Source organism: Thunnus thynnus, chromosome 13 (assembly GCF_963924715.1).
Source record: "Thunnus thynnus chromosome 13, fThuThy2.1, whole genome shotgun sequence".
NCBI lineage: Eukaryota > Metazoa > Chordata > Actinopteri > Scombriformes > Scombridae > Thunnus > Thunnus thynnus.
Window position 1 is genome coordinate 8,692,566 of NC_089529.1, and position 20,195 is coordinate 8,712,760.

The 20,195-nt window shown below is 39.9% G+C and overlaps 1 protein-coding gene across 1 annotated transcript in view; it reads left to right on the forward strand.

Moving 5' to 3' along the window:
* Positions 1 to 19,068, forward strand: part of pcdh1a (protocadherin 1a) — a 94,756-nt gene extending 75,688 nt beyond the window's left edge. Inside the window, exon 5 of the mRNA XM_067607636.1 lies at positions 15,115 to 19,068. Within this exon, the coding sequence (XP_067463737.1) occupies positions 15,115 to 15,485 (371 nt within the window). The 3' untranslated portion in view covers positions 15,486 to 19,068. The remainder of the gene's footprint in view (positions 1 to 15,114) is intronic.
* The last annotated feature ends 1,127 nt before the right edge of the window (positions 19,069 to 20,195 follow it).

Here is a 20,195-nt window from a genome sequence, read left to right on the forward strand (position 1 = left end):
CAGACCTTGACTATATTAGACTGGTATCAGGTCAGCTTCTAGAGTCTGAGCTCCATGGGCAAAAGTTTTTTATCCTTAAAGGCATCTAAAGATTTCCTGAAATGCACCGAAAGACGAGTCAGTTAGCTGATATAAAGTCTGTTGACAGGCCAGTATTAAGGATATTAATGCCAGATATTGGTAACTAGCAAAGACAAATTTTTAGTTATTTTTATATTAGTTGGTGAATTTTTGTGTTAAATTGTATTTTTGTTGTTAAATATAGTTAATATGACTTGGTGTTCTTGGACTGGTTGGCAGAGACAAAAGTGTTTCTCCGATTCACTGAAGTAGACATCAATGTATTCCCTCATGGTTCTAGGCTTTGGTGTTAAGAGTAGATTCAAACGACAGTAATAACATTTCTGATATAAGGCATGTATGCTGCCTGATCTGCAGCAATTAATTTCTAGAGTTCCTCTTTTCCTTTGCCTGAGCAGCTGCTTCCTCCTCCCACTTTTTTCTAATTCTTGTCTTCAGGCTGTGTTAGTGTGCACTCCATTTCAGTTTTCCCATGTGTATCTTTCACTCTTATGTTCAGGCGTGTCACGTGCACATTGCTCAGCTGTTGGTTAGCCTCATCAGAAAATGTTTATCCCTTGGATGTGTGTGTGTGTGTGTGTGTGCACGCACCTGCATGCATGTATTTGTTTACATTGGACTTTGTTACATCACACACTCAAATCTCTAAATCATTTTGATTACAGTGCTATTTTACTTTAATAGACTCTCATCATAATCACTGAGCTCTGTAATTCTTTTTAAATTGATTGCTTTAGAAAGCATGAAAAATGCTTATCTTGTATGTCTGGTTGCTGTCAAGATGCATGATTTGTCAGACTCAGATTCAGATTTTATTTACTCGAAACCACATTGTGTTATGGAGTACAATAGAAAACAAAGCAGTAGTACAATGGTAAACAGCCAGAATAGATCTTTAGCACAGACTAAGTCACTTAAAGAGAGGCAGACCATTACTCAAAAATGCACCTTGTTTACATGCTATCCTTGGTTTATTTGTCTTCAATAATAATATAAGTTTAATCATAGAAGGATGGTTTACAAAGTATTTGGCAGGTACTTCTATCTATTCTTCATAATAGTTGTGTTTTTACATTCAAACAAAACATGATATTCATCCCACAGACAGTTATCATTACATAAATTACAAAGCCTTTTATTCCTTTCCAGTGAAACTCCACAGTGAAACCAGTGGAGGACCAAGAACTGGTCTTTGTCTATCCCATCTGTCCATCCACTGTGTCTCAGACACTGCTGATCAGATTTTGATTAGGGATCAAATCAAAGTGATTTATAATATATTATAAATCACTTATATAATATTTGTTAATGATCAGTTCACGAGGAGAATGTATCACTTTGGTGATTTGCTGTTTATATTATATGTCTGGCATTTCAAGTCCTGATAAAAATGACACAAGTACCGAAAACTGTTTATTTATATAATATCAGTAACACAAGATGAATGAATTCACTTGATTTGATTTTGTTTCACCTAGTTTCTCAATGGCTTCCAGCACTTACATTTCATAACAAAGAAAACTGATGACAACCCTAGCCAGTTAGCATATTTTGAGTCCCTGCACACACCAGGAGTCACATAACATAAATTGTTTAACCTCGTGCCGCCCAGAACCGTCAGGCATGACTCATTTGGGTCCCTTGATAGGCCTCTGCTCTCTTCTTGGGACACAAGTTTGATCGGCAATCCCGTCATGTCCAGTCCAACCAAGACAATAATCACTCTTCTGGGGATCAGTTGTTAGGCATCTTGGCTGTGATATGAGGGCTAGCACCGACAGGACACAGGTGGATTGAAGACAGGTACACACACACACACACACATACACACACACGCACACACACACACAAACTCAATTGACCACAGATGGAGGAATTTTGATGTGGCCGGTTGCCCAGCATGAGGTCTCTCTGTGTCTTCCTCTGTGTGGACTCACTGCCATATGGGCTATTGAGAAGGGTGAGATAAAATGGAATAAATGGCATTTGCATGATAATGAGGTTCTTTAGTAATGCTGTCTGATTTTCCTGCCTTAGATCTCTTAGATGATGCATGTAGTGTTGTATATTTGTTCTTTTTGAACTCCTGTCAGGGATTTTTCTCTGCTTTTATTCATTACTGCTTCAACATCATTGGTTCCATGTGAATACTTGTTTTGTGTGTGCACTAAAATAATATGACGCATGTATAAATGTGCATAGCATGAGGAACATTTTTAAATAAAGAGATATCTGGAGGAAGACATTGTGCAGTCGGAGAGGCAGAACGTCGGCGTAATGGGGCTTGTTTGTCCTGTGAGTGCCAGCTTGGGCCAGTATAGCATGCTGATGCAGGCGTGTGGGTTTCTTCACACAGATGTCATTGTGCCTTGTCACAGACTCTGCCTGTTTTGTACTATTGAATGGAGTAGACCAGTGGTTCTCAACCTTTTTTGGATACTGGACCCCCTGCATATTATATTATTTCACAGACCCCTTGCAATTACACCACGGACCACTAGGGGTTCGCTGACCCCTGGTCGAAAAACAAAGAAGGACCACCACCACCAGTGGAGACCATGCCACCCTGTACCGGCACCGTGGCCTACGCCAGCCACTGCTGGAACTGCCACCACCCGAGAGGGGACAGGTCATGGGACTGGCAGTTTTGTGGAGGCTTTTGTAGAAAAAAAAAACATGCTTATAAGTGGTCCCCTGAGGCAAGTTGTCATGAGTAATAGGCCTATAATCCCGAGCTCATTGTAGCACACGCATTGTGCTCTGCTCACATCAGCTGCTGCTGTTTGTTACCCCCTGATTGTTTGTAATTTTATTTCAGAGCAAATAGGTCACTGGAAGATCCTAACTGGAGCAGAATTAAAGAATTAAACTCTCTAACCTAGATTAGGCTTTGACACCATGGACAATGGTTTACTATCACCCTTTTACCAATGACTTTATGGGACAATGCAGCTGAATCCAAAATGGAACTGATGATGTGTCAAGGCCTCACAGTTTTGAACGTGTCTAGATTTTCCTCGCCCAATTTGAATCCGAAAATGTGCTTTCGCTTGTGTGATCACTAACAATGCGACCTACACGCTCAGCCAAAACTTTGGCCTTGCACATTACAGTATTTGTCAAATGACTGCAGACAGGCCAAACCTTTGAGTGAGGGGGCTGTGTGAGAGAAAGGACACGGCATCACAGCTCAGACCATTAACTGTAGCAAAGTATGGAATTGGCTTATTGTGTCTTAGTGTGAACTGACATATTGTTGTGCGGCAAAGATTGCAGCCACTTGTGAAATCTAGATTGAACCAGAATAGAAGTCCCATTATCCCAATAAATCTACCCCTTGCATTCAATTTCATACTACCTTCTTTTACACATAAAAGCGATTTCTCTGCAGTTTCATCATTGTGTCCAGCTGACTGGAAGACTGCGATGATAACATCACTGATAATAGCATGCTTTTGTCAGAACCTGAAATTGATTTGGGGTTTAGTTTGTACAGTCTGAATATACTGTATGTTTTGTGTTGGGTATTATTATATATATATATTTTTTTTTCTTGCTGGGAAAACATGGAAAAACTGTAAAAATGTTGTTTAAATTATAGAACATGTTTATTTAAATGTTGTTTAAATTATAAAGAAGCGGAAAGCATAAATCATGATTGATTTAGCAGACAATTTCTAGAACATTTTCTAGGGACATATCTCGTCATTTTAATTGAGATCTACGCAAGCTACTCAGCTCTTATCCAGATGTATATAACATGGATGAAAACCCAGATGAGTGTTCTGAATTATGCGCAGAAAGGAAAGTACATGCATATAAGCACACATTAGGTTCCATAAATAGTGCTTTTAACACCACGCTGCCACTGAAAATGTCCGGTTTTAGCACTAAGCTTGTAAAATGAATGAGTGAGCCAGTATGCCTAAGCCAGTATCCCTAAGCTTTAGATGTGCTCATGTATTACTCTAACAAACGTGGATGGCTCTCTGTACTTAGGCAAAAATTGGATAGCACACTGCCTGCTCTTGCCACTCCAGTGAGTCTGGGCTACAGCGTGCTGAAGCAGCAGGTTTGGAGGTGGTAATGTGTGTGTAAACGTGGGTTTGAAAGAACAAGTTTATAAAGACACATGGAGAAAGATTTCTTAATTAGCCCAGTGTCGTTCATGGCTGTAAGAGTTGCTCCTTTTAGCTTGAGTGTCCACTGGCAGGTACATGGGATCATGAGTTGGAACTTTAAGGATAATTATGGAGGCAGAAATAGAAAGTGGTGGTAGTGCTCTGTTGCTCTCACAGGGTCTTACCCAGACTCACCCCAGATGTGATTCGTAGAGCAGGTAGAGCATTGTGCATCAGGGAGGGGCTGCTGGCGAGGGGCCATATCCACTTCAACCTCAGTTGGTCGGGCAGCTCAAGCCGGCATCAGAGAAAGGCCCCGGGGGTCATCTCTCCATCATAGTGTGATGGGGACCGAGAGCCGCCAAACCTCCCTCTAACTAGTGTTCTGCCCTTCAATGATGGATGGCACTTGAGGGACTGGAATTGTACTGTATGGGTCTGACATGCATTTCCTTATTTCCAGTGAGTCACAGAGGAATGGAGCCGCTCTTGCTTTAAGGCTTTCTCACAGTCAGTTGAGGATATCTCAGAATTCACTGCAGTTCAAGGACCTTACAAACTCAATGAGGACTATATCCAGTGAAACTGAAAAAATCCTTTCTACACTAAATGGAAAGCAGCAGTACATTTCTTTACAAATGGAAATATCCACCTTGTGAATGGATCAATTCTTAATTTGCAGTTTTGTGTTAACATGGTATATCATGCAGTCAATATTCTGCATGCCTTGAGCTAAATAGAAATAACCTGAATTTGTCTTGCTTAACCTCATGGCCATGCATGTTACATTGGTATGCATTTAAGGTGCCATAACTTCACTTTACTGCCCTATTACCAAAAAAAAAAAAAAATAGAATATTTTTACAGGGGCTTGAAAGGGTTTTTTGATCAATGCCACATCTCAGTGATCACTTCACCAGTACTAGCAATTTCTGGCTTTCAAAACTCACATTAAAACTCACTTCCTGGCTCAAGCCTTCCCTAAAGAGCCCTTGTTCTCAAGCCAGAAGTGGAGTAATTCTGACAGAATTTTGCATGATGAAGCTTGTTTTCATCCTGCGTATCTGCTGGATATGCTTTAATTAGCGTGTACTTCACTCCATTGTAAAATTGTGAGTGATTTGTGCTAGTTCCAAGCTGTAACAGAAACATCTTTTTGCAAGTCACTGGTCACCACCAGGGGTTTATTTTACTTAAAGCAATAATATGGATTTTTTACTTTCCCTTCGGGTAACTCCCTCTAAGATGGTCATGTTTCAAGGTCCCAACACTTGTCACTCACTGTCGCTCTTGATGAGCTGTCTACTTTGAAACTGTATCTACCCTGGAGTTGAGGTACCCATCATAAACACAGCCACCACAGGCACTGAAAAAAACAGATGGTGGGTGCAGCCACTTTAATAAAAAAAAAAAAAAACATCAATGTTTACTCTAGTTGTGCATTTGCTTTTCTTCCCTCTTCTAACTGCTTTCCTGCTTTGTTGTTGTTATTGCTATGGCTTCCTCACACTTGATAGCCCCAATCTACCTCATCACTAGCCACACTCACATGACATGAAAGCAAAGTGAATATGCCTGGTGCGCACGGCTCAATCTCAACGGTTGACTGAAACGTGGAGGCTTATGATATTTTTCTCTTTTCATGTTGGGTCACAGACAGATCCAGACTCCGTCACTGACCTATTTTTTTAATCAGTTCATTAAACTTTCATTTTATTATCTCATAATGTAGTGTAGTGTAGTGTCCTGTCCATTTATGTTATTCTAATGTGATAAAACATTTATATTGCTATTTTAATGCCCTTTTAATACACAGCACTAAAGTGCAGATGGGGGTCTTCATTCAATTAACTAAAATACTTGGCCTCCCAGAAATTCCCAAGTGTTCTTGCCTCTCCCCCACATTTACTCCAATATCTCAGTTAATATTAGGTCACCTTTGTTATTTTGGTGATGATTCTTTCTGTTAGAGGGTTTCAACAACATCAAAGGACATGACTTTTGACACTTGTTCACCATGCCGAAGCTTATAAAGGTCAATCACGAACATGCAGCTGAATACTATGGATCCGTAAGGAAGAACAGGGCCGGGGAATCATGCTGGTCTCATAAGCAGACATGATGACCCCCTGCTGCCTTCTGTGTTTTGCGTTTCTCTTTAAGTCCATATTTAAAGACTGAAATCTGCAGTTTTCCTTAATAATTATATATTCAATCACGCTCTTGATTCCATGTGATATTTTTTCCTCTTTCTTTAATCAAAGCCTTGTCAGAAAAGCTGAGGCCTGGCAGCACAGCATTTGGAGATTGCTGCTGTTCTCTCCTGTTGCCTCTCTGCTGCACAAAAGGCAATTTCCATATTTCATCATGTTATAAATTTGAATTGTCCTGCTCCAAACACATAGCTGTATTGTTCAGAGCATTGCAGGAACAGAGCTTTCCATCTGACTGCGTTAGTATTCTGACTTTCCCAGTGAATTGTCAGTCACGCAGCAAGTCTCTGGCTACAGTAAGCGGTCAAATAAAGCTTTGCCTCCCCAGGGTCATCATTTAGCCGCATACATGGGCTGCTTATATGATTCTGAAGATCGGATTTTGTGAGATTATGTTGATGTTTGTCCATACTCGGACTGAAAATGATGTATCTCCTGTGACTGCATTATTTAAATCTGTGTGTATTAATTTTTATCACAGTTAAATCTTTATATCACTCGTGCTGATATATGCATCTTGCCTAGAATGCACCCAGACTACACAGTTCTCTGATCACAATCTGAGCCTGACCACTTGGTTTCTGGTTGAAGGATATGATGTTTGATCAAATGATAAACGTTGTCTTGGAACAACTATGGCCATAGGCAAGGCCATGTAGCCCACAAGACATGGCAAGAAGCCGCGAATACGTAACTACTCGGAAAACAAACTTTCTGTGCTGTTCATGGTTAGACATTTCTATTTTCTATTCCGCCTTGTATGCAGGTGCAGGCATAATTAGCAGCTAATGTTAGCCCCAAGTTAACGACGTCTCACACTGTAGACCGTGGAGATCAAAGGTAGAATTAGCAAAGAGATAACATCTTGATCGAAAGGGGAGGAAAAACAACAAATGGATCATGGAAGACATCCGTTTTACATGTCAATAAGATCAATCAGTGAAAGATAGTGAGCATGAAAGTGGTGCATCGAAATTAACTCCAGGGGAAAATCCTGAGAGGAAAATAATTCCTTCTTTGATGATTAGAACTGTAGATCACATATGTAGAAGACTTTGATTCTCTTACTGATGAAAATAAAAGTTGTACCCATGCTATCCGGTGCAATTTGAACATATACTTGTAGCTGTTAATGACCATCAAAGCAATCTAGAACCAGTTATATCCAGTCAAAATATTGGATACACTTAAAGGACATTTTCACCACTCCCTTGGTGTAATTATGAAAGAAAAAATATTTATTTTCCACTGAAATTTTGTAATGGTTTAAATGGAGGCTCTTAGAGACAGGGTAGTACGTGGGCGACAAACAAAGATAAAAGCCCAACAGTATTATTGCACTAAATGCAATGAACATTAACAGTAAGACTGAATTCATAGGCTCTGTTTTCTGCTGTTGCAAAATGAAACATCTTGCACATGCTAGTATGAAGCCACAGAGCGCTGCCACTGTGGTAGAAAGAGCCAGAGAGTGCAAATGTGAAAGCCTAAAGCAGGAAGAAAGCTTCAAAGGCACGGACCAAGAAAGAGACATTCAGACAAGAGACAAGAGACAAGAAAAAAACGTTTGGGTGTGAGACAGGAATAGACAAGTGACTCTTCATGCAAATGTCACACAGCAATCAGAGAGGGGTCTGGTGATAAAACGGTGTTTAATAATCATGACAATATTTCCCATTAAATCAGTCATAAACATCTCAATATTTTTGGTGGTTCATTTTTCTCAACTCCATCTTCACTTCCAACCTGAGTGCCATCACCAATTATAAAGCCAAATAAAGTCCCACATTTTTTTAATAGCTAATCTGCACCAGAAATACAGGTCGACATACACATCTGCTCACAGCAGAACTAAACAATGAGGTTGTTCAGCGGCGAGCGGCTGAAAATGTTTTCAAACAAACTTCGATTTAAACTGTTGAGAGCCAAGTTCTTTTTCTCACTAGACCTGTGCAGAATTTGTGATGGAGTTACACTTTGTGGGGGGAAAAAAAGTATAAAAAAAAAAAAAAAAAAAAAAAAAATCATCAGCCTATTGAGCATCCAGTCACAACCTTGCACCACAGGGATTTAGTCTACATTTCTTTCAGCTTTTCTAATTAAATTACACAGAAAAGTGAATGGGAAATGCAAGGTTTCCTATTTCAGGAGTGAGAGAAAGAAGAAGCAGAGTGGGCCTAAATGTAATTATGCAGACAGGTTATCACATGGCCACCATAAATGTATTATATGATTACAAAAAAACTCTTTCCCAATACACCTATGAAGCTAAAATGTCTATGCAGTTAATTCTAATATTCAATCTTATATATATATATAGTGTAACTTAAATTATTATGACTTTTTCATGATCAATGACTAATGACGTCCATGTATATCATGTTATTTGAATTTACATACATACATGTTATTACACTATCATTATTGTTATTATTATTATTGTTATTGCACCCAATACAGATTTAAATGAACAGCATTAATAAAATACCTCTATTGGCCTGAAGACTAAATGCAAATTTCTAAATATAGAGGAAGGCACTGATGTCTAACTAATGCCTTTCAAACTCAACATTCACATTCAAGTCTGAATCCCTTAAGTCCTCTCTGCATTAATATGAGATTGAATACAGCATATAGAGTAATGCTGTTTATTATCCAAGCTGACTGTCCTGATGAAAGATTTAGGTAACACGATGTAGGCATCATTTCTTCTCAAGGCAAAGTTAACTTGAATAACTGTATAAGTCCATGGTCAAGACTGTACTGCAGGATGTTTAATGTCTTAATGCAAATGGATAGATGTTATCTGGAGACTTACCATTTATTTGTTATTTTGTTGTTACCTTGCAGTCACAAACGCATAACTGGTACTGCTGGAACTAAGTCAATCAAGATACAGTCTTGAAACTGGAAACAGGACTTTATGATAATCATAAGCCTGAATCACTGGGTTCATGATAAATAATTTGCTTTGTTTTTTTTTTTTTGCATTGGCAGCCGCTGCGGATCAATATTCTGTTGTCAAGGTTCAGAATGCAGTTTCCTGTCAGTAATTGGCCAGCAAGCCAAGCAGATTGTTGTGGGCAGAGGCATGAAACTGTTCTCCACACAAGCATTTCACAAACACCTCTGCTTGCAAAGAGAGAAACGAGTATATTACTTACCAAAGTAACTGTATCATCATTTATCACCATTTCCTCCCAGTCCCCCCGCCAAAGTTTTGAATCTGTTTTATCTGAAGATACCTTTTGTGTGTCACAGTTTGACAAAGCCTTAGTGTTGGTTGACATATCACACTGCATATCAACTTCTCAATTGGAGGAGCTGGTGCATAGCGTGATCTGTCAGCAGGTGCTAGGGCTTTGTCAAAAGCAGTGATACAAAAGGCAGTCTTCAAATAAAGGAACTCCAAGACAAAATGGAAGATGGTGAGAGAACTGACAGGAGCTGTACCATCACCCACTGAACCATCTACAGCGGCTTTTCCTGACGTGCCGCTGGCCGACATGCCCACTCATCAGACTTTGTCAGCAAGCGGCTCGCCTGCTCAGGAAGCTAAACATTCAGAGCTTACATCTGTGAAGTAGACTCTGACACATGTGCCTTAAACCTCAATACCAATTCTTATCCTGGAATCACCTTACTCCGACAGTTTGACTGAGAAATTGATTAGCTTGTTTCCACCAAAACATTGAACCATTTACACTTTAGAGAGCAAAGGGACACAGATTTATCTCTGTTGCAGTGTAAAGTGGTTTGTTCATAGGTTTTTTATTTTGTTTTCATAAAACAAAAAAATAAAATGCATGGAAACAGCAGGTGTAAATTAAGATGGATGTATGTTATTGTGCATTTATAACTCTGTCTTTAAGAATAAAATGTCAGTGGTGCTGCGTGTATGTGTGTGAACAGTTGTACGCAAATCGTGTTTTGGAATAAATGCATACCAATTATCTACAGAATACCATCACATTATTATAACAAAATGGTAGACTGCAGCTTTATCTCACACTTCACTCTCTGTAGTGATAAGGTGACAAAGCCTTCAAGCCTACACATTCTAATTTTGCTTGTGAGATGTGCAAGTGCATGTCTGAAGTTACAAACTCCACCATTGTTCTTTTGTATTCCATTACAATGAGCAAGGAGAATGTGCATGTCAACACTATGTTTGTGTGCTTGTCGCAAGTTTCCCTCTCTTAAAAATGCACCCCTCTGGAGGAAAAAAAAAAAGAGTGTTTTCGGTTGCCTCTGCTTACTGTGAGAAACAGTTCTGAGCACTTGAATAACAAGACTTGACATGTCATAGCGAAAGAAATACAAAACCCTGGTTTCTTGTTGTTTTTCCTCACAGAGTGTGACAACCACAGTATACATTCACACCCAGTCATTATACTGATAGCCAGCACCAGACACTAATGTCTCCTCAGATGTGGAACATTTCTTCTTGCTCCTTTTGTTTCTTGGAACTTTCATTTGCCACATAAACTGTTTGCAGGGGCCACAAATACACCATTAATATCGCTCATACACTCCCAAACGATAGTGGCTGTTTTTCCCCGTTATCCCTCTATGAGCAGTGGGTCTCTCATATTTGTTCGCCATCGATCATAGCGGTGTGGCGCACACGCTGGAAAGCAGCCGGTGGGGAGAGGCAGCATTTGCAATCAAACAGAGAGGAGCAGTGTGAAATCTCAGGAAGAGGCAGCTTCCCCCATGCCCGTGGGCAGGGGATCAGACGATGAGGAAGCCTGCCTCAGACACTCAACACCTCCCACTGGCACCCTGATGCAAGCAGCATGCAAACCCACCCCTCACATGTATCTGTCAGCCAGGGGGTTAAGCTCTGTGTGTACCCCCACTCTGTAACTGCACTGTGGAGTGCATGTTATGCTACTGCAGTGGAGGTGCTTTAGCAGCTTTGCTAAGGTTCACTGTGAGTAGTTGATGTGGTACTGAGGGCGGTAGAAGGTGGAAATTACTGTTTTTCTTTTGTTTGTTTTTTTCATGATATTGCTTTAAGCAGACTGACCCAATATAAAAGGAGAAAGCTACAGGTGCAATCTATCTCCAGGTCTAGAGGAAAAGAATTCTGGTGTGCAGAGAGGAAGAAATGTCATTGAGTCACTGCTCTTCAAAACCAAATCACAAGCTCAGTAAATCCAGTCAGCCTGTTCCAGCCAGTAGCATAACTGTGCTGTGGTTTCCCTCTCTCTTCTCCATTGTCCACCTTGGCTCTCCATCCATGACATACAAGACTATAAACTCTAAAGGGTTTGTTCCAGCCTGTGAGCAGATTTATTTCAGGTAGAGGTACAGGAGAAAACAGGTTTGAGTGGGTGAGAAAATACCAATTTCCCCACTGTGCCTTTGGCTGCTCCTTTACCCCATGGTTGACTCATTTGCTTCATCATGTCCACCAAATATTCAAACAATGATCATTTCAGCAAAGTGTGGGAGTGTGTTTTGATGTGCAGAGCAGACAGTATTCTGCCACGCTGTAAGTGGGTACTACAGCTACAGATGGCTAATGGCCACAGCAAAAGGCAGACACAAAAGTATAATTATCAGTATTGATTTTTTTTACAGAGATGGATTTGAGTGTGACAGAAAGGTCAGTGCAAGCAAATGTAGAAACTTGTGCTTTCACAAATGATACACCCTATCATGCCATTCTGTCATAACTACATGATAGCCAATTTATTATTATTACATGTTGAAAACCTGTTGTGAGTCGACATGTGTGACTGGAAATTATATGTACTATAGCACACTAATGACAGCATGTAGCAACAATTACTCCAACACGACAGGTTGCAGTTCCTGTACATAGACCTCTCATTTGTTAAATTGTCTGTGAAGAATAGATCATATGTCAAAGCTACTTTATAAATAAAACCATGCAAAATTTAGATGAAACACTAACAGGCAAGTTAGTAGCCTACAAAAATAGCTGGCATTTGAGCATCTATGTTCTCCCTTGATGACATACGATATGTGCTTTGGCACCTTTGGAAGAAAATGGCAGACTCTGGCAAGCTAGGCAGTGTATTTAGCTGTCATTGCTCATTTTATGGCCCTTGATGATGAGCACAATTCAGAATGTGCTTTAATTCCTGTCACTGGTGCATGGAATCATTTTGCATTACATGTTTTCTTTTAGTTGGCAGTTCATTTAATTTAAGTCCAAATTTTATTTTCTAAAAACACAGTCAACCTAAAGTCAATTACCAACCTGACAGTCAGTGAAGATGTGGCAGTCAGGTTAACCTTTTATGTCTTTTATCTCTTCTTTTGTGAGACTGAATGAGTTAAAAGAGAAATCATACATAAACAGGTAAATATGGGGACATTTCTGCATCTTTTGTGGACATGAATTGTATTCATACCAAGCCCTTTCACATTCCACACATTCAATGGTAATTTCTAATTCATAAAGAAAGTAGCATGAACAACTGTGGCATGAGAAGTGTTTTAGAAAACCTGTGTAAATGTACCTTTTTCCCCCCTCCGTACACATCTTTAGTCGTGGAGCTACGCAGAATGTTACACGAAGCCGCTTGGTGTGGCGTAAACCTCCTGGAAGCTGTGGAGAGGCTTTAATCAAGTGTGAAATCCTTTTGGAGTAGATGCCTACACAACTGTGCTTGTGCTTAGAAGCGTACTCCTCAACACTCTCCCAAACTCTCTTCCCATGAACATCTTTTGTAGCAAGAGTCCATTTCACTGCAGTGATGCATACAGACAACGCTCTTAGCGAGCTGAGAAAAATGGAACTCTGATCATCATGCATGAGGCAGTACACACACACACACTCCTTGCTTTGGTAGCCTGTCTTTTCTCAAAGCTTCAAACTCAGTTTTTCCTCTATTAATCAAGCATAAAAGTGTACTTTATTCAGTTGAAAAGAACCCCAGTTCATTGACATTGGCCTAGTAAACAGAGAGAAGAATTCGCTACTTAACCATAATGATATAATTAAGCATGGATAAGGCAGAACATTGCCCAATTGTGAAGTAAATGTATTTCAAAGCCTGAACATCTAGCAATTTAGGATTACAGGAACAATGAGATTAAGGGCAACAATAGATCGAGCTATGCATTCTCCTTTGTCCAATAATTATTATTTTACTAAACAATGGGACAATTGTATATGGATTACCGATGAGAAATGGATGTTTTAGACATAAATATGGAACGTGAAATGAGAATAAATAACTACCATTAATTTTCATTACGCAGTTTAAAATTTTAAGTCATGCCTGGTCAACACACAAGCTGCCTCACTTTGGCTTTTGATTGATTGGAGTCTTGGTGGGCCAGATGCACTTTTTTCCAGCCTCAGAGGTCTGACATTTTGTGGGATAATTATCTTGCCACTGGTCATGAGTACAATACTGATAGTGCATCTCATAGGCTTACTGTCAAGCTTGCATTTTCTCTATTAACTGTGAACTCTCACTACTGCTTGTAATACGTCATCTCTTGTGGTTGCATCATGCACATGCAGCAACATCTTTCTACCCGTTGTATACGCAGCACTGAGCTCTTTTCTTTCTCTACGAATACATTTTCTCTCTTTCACACGTCGTCTGTAAGCCACAAAACAAGACAGGGCACCCGTGATGGACATGTTCTTTCATGGCGTGGACAACACTGTAGCGTTACAGTAATGTATTTATCACAGCAATCAAAACTTTACATGTGGGTGACATCACAGACTCACAGATCTTAGTTGTCTGCTTCTCTCTCTGCAGACATTGATTTGGCTGCCCTAGCCTGAGTCTGAAGGGATAACAAAGATAAATTGAAGGGTATTTCCATTTAATCTCAGCTGTATGTTTAGCTTGTCAACAGGTGGGCTGCTTAACAAGTCTATTGGCTGCCAGCTGCACATTGCTGGTAAACAAAATACATGGGTTTTTCCGTAGCATTTTACTTGCCTAGAACGTTTTGGTGTTCTGTGAAGCGTTCTCTTTTATGTGATACTCTCGAGTGATGGTTGAAGCAAGCGTATTTTGGAGCTATCACAGCTTGCACATTAAAATGGGGTCACTGGGTCATGGACCCATTTATTTAATTAGGAGACTGAATAAAAAATGGATGATAATCAAGGGCAGGAAACTCATTTCAGCACTGTCAATCAATAACTCATTCAACTATGTTTTTGCCCAAAGGAATCCATCCCTTTCATTTGTTACCAAACAATGTGCTGTATGTCTGTGATTTTGTAGTATTTTGTGTATGCTTGTCTTCTTTATGTTAACACAAATTTGGAGCATTTACATCAAACACATCACATGTAGTAGAAATCAATACATTTCTGTTGAAAGTATAAACAGTACAGAGATATATTTCAAACATACCAGACAAACTGCTTCTGGATACTTCTAAATGACAAAGACACAGCACACCATCTCCTGAATGTATCACATCAGCTAGTGGACTACACACAGAGTAGCGCTCATTACACAGTGCATAGCAACAGCTACATAGCAACTGCTACTCACTGCTTAGCAACAGCTGCAAAGACCTCAAGGAGGGGGGTGGTGGGGGGTTTCATGGGGTGTTTCAGATGACACCATTTCTGTTCACAAATGCCTTATATGACTTTTTATTTTATCTTTTATGAATGTTGTTCTGAATGTTTATCACTATGAAGTTCACTGATGGTGCTGTTTTCTCTCTGCTGCCCACAGATATCCGCTCTCTCCCTGATGTGGCAATGACCGGAAACTGTACAACCGAGTGCAGCGAATTGGGCCACTCAGACGCCTGCTGGATGCCCGGGCATCCCTCCCCTGTACGCAAGACCAGGAACCTCCCGAAACTCTCCACCTTCGTGCCTTACCAGGAGAGAGGGAGCCTGGGACGCCTGGCCAATGGGAGCGCCAGGCTGGGTGGCGAGGAGCATCGGTCGCGCCTTCCACCCTCCCGCAGTGCCTATTCCAACAGTGGTCATGACGCCAGTCAGGACTGCCCCTTAGAGGAGATGCCCCTGAGCGTTGCCTCTGAGTACCCACCCACCTCCCCCTCTGCCCACACCCCCAAAAGGGAAATTTACCTGTGAGGAATATCATCATCCGATCGGTGCACAAATGAAGAAAAGATACACCCACTGCGGAAGGAGAAACATGCTAAACATGCTAAAGCCAATGCCCGTTTTGTAGGTAACAATAGGCTGTGACTCATTCAATCACTGGCATGAACACTTGTTTTTTTGTCATTTCCTCCTTAAATTATTAATTTATTAGCATATTTATTAAGAATTTCACAAAGTTAATTGATGCACTCACTCATTTATTTATACAAAATCTTGAAGGATACAAAAGGAAATGCAGACGGTAATTGCTACTTTAGTAGTAACTAATTATTGTTGTAGTTAGCCAAGTCCCATTCTGTGAAGTGATCTCTTGAATTTGAAAGTTGTGATCAGTGCTCTTGTGCCATTATTAGATAATTTACTAGACGGCCGGTAAAGCCCTATCAGAAGGCATAACACTTTTGACTAACAATCAATGAAATGGTCTATCTTAATGTACAGTGCTGTAAATACATTTGAATGGTGTGTTCTACATATATTTTTTGTCTGGCATAAGCTGAAAAAAAACTTGCCTCAGAATTTTAGCATATTTAAGCTTTTCTTTGCTGCTGCTGTTAAAACTTGATTGAAACCATCTCCAGGAGTAGAGTTCGAAATTGTGGAAGGCATTTATCCGCTCCACACAATCACACACACACCTTCGACCCATAATCATAGTAGAATGGCCTTTACCTCTGCTCCCTGTAGAGCTCTGCCACTGGTGGAGAAAGCTGTGTGGCACCATTTAAACTGACATTATGTTCCACTGACTCTCAGCACTGCGACCTATCGTTCATCATGACTTGGCCACAGTACCCCTGGAGTCACAATGACCAAACGCAGACTACTCACTCGATACATTCTGATTGGCTTTTGATTCAAAAGCTTGTGACTCACTCTGTTGGTGAAATCATACCAGTGTGTCAGTTTAAAAAGCCTTTCTCTATCGTGACAATCAGACGGGCTCTACATGCAACTCATAATCCTTTCCCCTCACGACCCATAAGAACTCCTGTAGATTTAATGAATGCATGAGCAGTTATTTACATTAAGGTTCAGAAAGAAGGCACTTGAGTCTTGAGAGCCACAGGAGAGTTCAAGTACTTACGCAACTTAATATTACGCTGAAGTAAACTAGATAGGTGCTCTACATTCAGAGCACTTCCTTTGTTTTCCAAAGTCTCCCACTGTATTCTCACTCGATATATACTTCTTCAGAAGTGAATTCAACATTCAGTGCAACCACTGAATGGAAAGAATCCACATTCAGTGTGGTCCTTTAAAATAAAAAGATTTCAAATTAAATATTTGATTTCATGTCAATTATTATGTCCACAAATAGAGGGAAAAGTTGAGCTTAAATGTAGGATTAGATAGTAGGAGTCAGGCTCAATTTACTGCAACTCCTGTTAATTATGATTTCCTTGTATTGAGGACAACATGCTTAATAAGTTATTAGGTATTTTTCCTCCTTTGGCTATTGAGCAAAGAATAAAAATAGGGCATGCCCGTGGGCTTCATTTATCTTTACAAAGATTTTCCAAGTGAATCTGAAGGATATGTCTGAAGGACACTATGTATTAGTCAGTAATTAGATGTTAATGATGACTACATAGCCTGCCTTACAACATCTTAGAGCTAGCCGGTGTCTCTGATTTAAACATTGATTTGATTAGATTTGTAGATACCTTTCACCTCTGCAGAGTATTTCCATAGTGAGATTGTGTCTCTGAGTAAGGGTGGAAGAGCCTGGAATGGACATTTCCTAATTAGGGTGAGTAATGAGTCCTGAGCTAGGGCATGTGTGAGCACACCCCCAGGACAAGGCACCCACCAGATAATGCAAATCCACCCGCAGAGCTACAATCAGTTAAAAGGGGTATTTTTTATCAGCACTTACCTCATCATGCTGCCATTGAAAACTGTGTTTAGAATAATTAAACTGAAAACATATGGAAATTACTGGACATGGCCATGATTAAATAAGGTGGGCGATTATCCTGCCTTGAGGGGGAGAAAGCACATTATGCCGTTTTCAAAGCCATTTAGCGACTGAAATAAAATTTAAACAACAGCCATGATACACTGTGATAAACCCCCACGGCTCCCCCATGCGCCCCTCTCAGAGCTGTGCCTTCACCAACTGAAGGCAGCGGGTAAGATCACTGACCTGGAATTAATGACAAGTGAGAAAGATAGCAATGAGTGATAAATCCAATGTCACATAGCCTCAGTCACAACTTTATCTATTTAAATTCTTTGGCTCAATTCAGATTCACAACTGCTTTGCATCAAGATTTATCTCTGGGGTTAAATCATAACCTGATTCCAGCCTAAGTACACTTATTGCTTCAGTGAATCTGGAATGTATCTTCAGATTTGTCTTTTTGATCACCAATACATGAAATAAATGCGGCTAACTCGTGATCGTGATCGTCGACCGTTGCTCTGAACTGAATGACAGGAGTTTGATTAAAGTCCTCTACGAAATAAAAACAAGCTCGGGCCTCCCCCCCTTCATGAGTCGGACTCTTTCACTCCAGCTAATGACCTGCTACTCACCCCTGGAACAATATATCACCAGGTTCGACCTTTCTTTTGAACTCATGCTGAATGAACTGTGCTCTCTCTCAAACACAGAATGGTTCTCCTTGATCAAAGTTAGAGGACATCATGAAGCACCTAAATACACTCAAAAGTATGTTGAATAATGTTTAATTTGTACTGTAACATTGATTTAATGTTGAATTCACTTGAGTATATTTTGCCTCTCTGTAGTGTGTATTGTATGGTGATCATTTCTGTGGACAGATGGATAAATTACTGTACTGAAATTGGCAGGGGATTTTTTTTTTCTTATCAAAGACTCTTATCAAACTGGTTGTGTGAAAAAATAAAGAAATGTTGGTGGTGTAGTGTACATAGATCTCCACAACCCTGTGTCTGCTGTCAAGCAGGCAGTGATTTTAGCATGAATTCCAAAGATAATTGGTAGAAACAGTTTACTCGCTTTCTTTTATTTTACTTTCTGAAATGTCAGTGCTGGTTCATATTCAAAAGGCCCTCTCCCAAACAGACTGAAATAAACTGCACATTTCATCTTTTTCACTGTTCATCTAGAACAAAGACAATTGCCTTGAAAATATGTCTTTGCAAGAGAGAATCTAGTTGTTATCCTAATTGTTGGTATATTTATATAGGATAAAATGCTTGTGATGCCATGTTTTTGTACAGTTTTATGTACATACAAGTGAAGCTTTCTAAAAGTTCTGAGAAAAGCCGATGGCATATAAAAATTGTAACATGTTTTCTTGAGATGTGCACATCTTGCCTTGGTTGGATTGACCTTTGCTGAGTCAGTGTGAATGTGGCCGTTCTATGCCTGCACTGTAGTCATTCACCGGCTCCCACCTCCTGAGGACTTAATCAGTTTTTATGTTTATTGTGAACAGTGGATTGTCTTATCTTACCAGTTTGTTAAACTCCTGTGTTCTGCTTTGTTCTGTTTTCGCATGTTGACAAATTCTCTTGTAATACTGTAAGTCCTCATGAACTTTGTAATAAAATCACTTCAGGGAAAAAATGAATGTTGTCAGTGTTTTCTTTGTTTTCTATTATTATTCATCGCTTTTGAGTGTTAAACAAGCGTTTGGTTGTTACATTTTTATAAGAGGTTCTGCAGCCTTGGAGCTACATTGTGTAAAATGTGTCTCACTCTAGGACACAGGCTCATTAAGGAGAACTAGTATTCTTGTCATGTGGGGACCAGCGCCTCATTTCTAAGTCAGGAAGCCCTAGAATGTCGAGAGGGATGCGTTCCAGGGCATGAAGTAGGAGAGTCCCAGGACCTGTGTTCACTACTTCAACTAGAACAAAAAAAGTGGCAGAAGTACACAGTCCACATCATGCACTCAGCATAATACAGGACATTTCTTTAAAGCATTGATGAGCTGGCCGTAGCTACACATTTAGGCCAAGGCTTACGAGACCGCTGTCTTGTGATGTTAATTTTGAGATGTCTATGTGCCTTTGCTTTAAGTCAGAGAGATTTTTTTTTTTCCATGGACAATGAGCTACGGTTGAAAGCATTCAGTGAAAGGGGAACTCTTCTATGTCTGGATGTTCACACTCTATGCCTTTCTACTGTGTTTGATCATTAGCACATTAGTTGTGAACTTAATTGACTTAATCATTGTTGCACAAATACAATATTATTTAGTCATGTGTGAACTACAGTAATGTAACATGAGTGATTAAGCAATTTTAGGCCTGTTTCACAAACAGTATCCAAGACAGAGTCTTCAGTCACTCTGGTAATGTAGTCCTGCTGTATATTCTTCCTAAGATGAGAGAGAATATAGTACTACATGCCACTGTGCCTTTCATTCTTGGTCGCTTGCAGTGTCTGCGCTAAAGGATTTTTAAGACAGCACTCATTTTAATTCACTCGGGCTAGATGGCAAGAAAAATCTTGTCCTCAATAATCATTAAAATGGTAGATAATGCATATATTTATTAAACATCAGACAATGTATCAGGCAAGATCAAGACAGAGAGTTGGATAATATTCTGAGTAATGTCACTGTACATCTCAGGCCATGTTAAATGAGAAAGCTAACAAGCCTTGGGGTTTATAGCCATAGACTCTGTAATGCTCATTGTAAAGATATCCAAATTGTTAGATAGATACATTTGGTT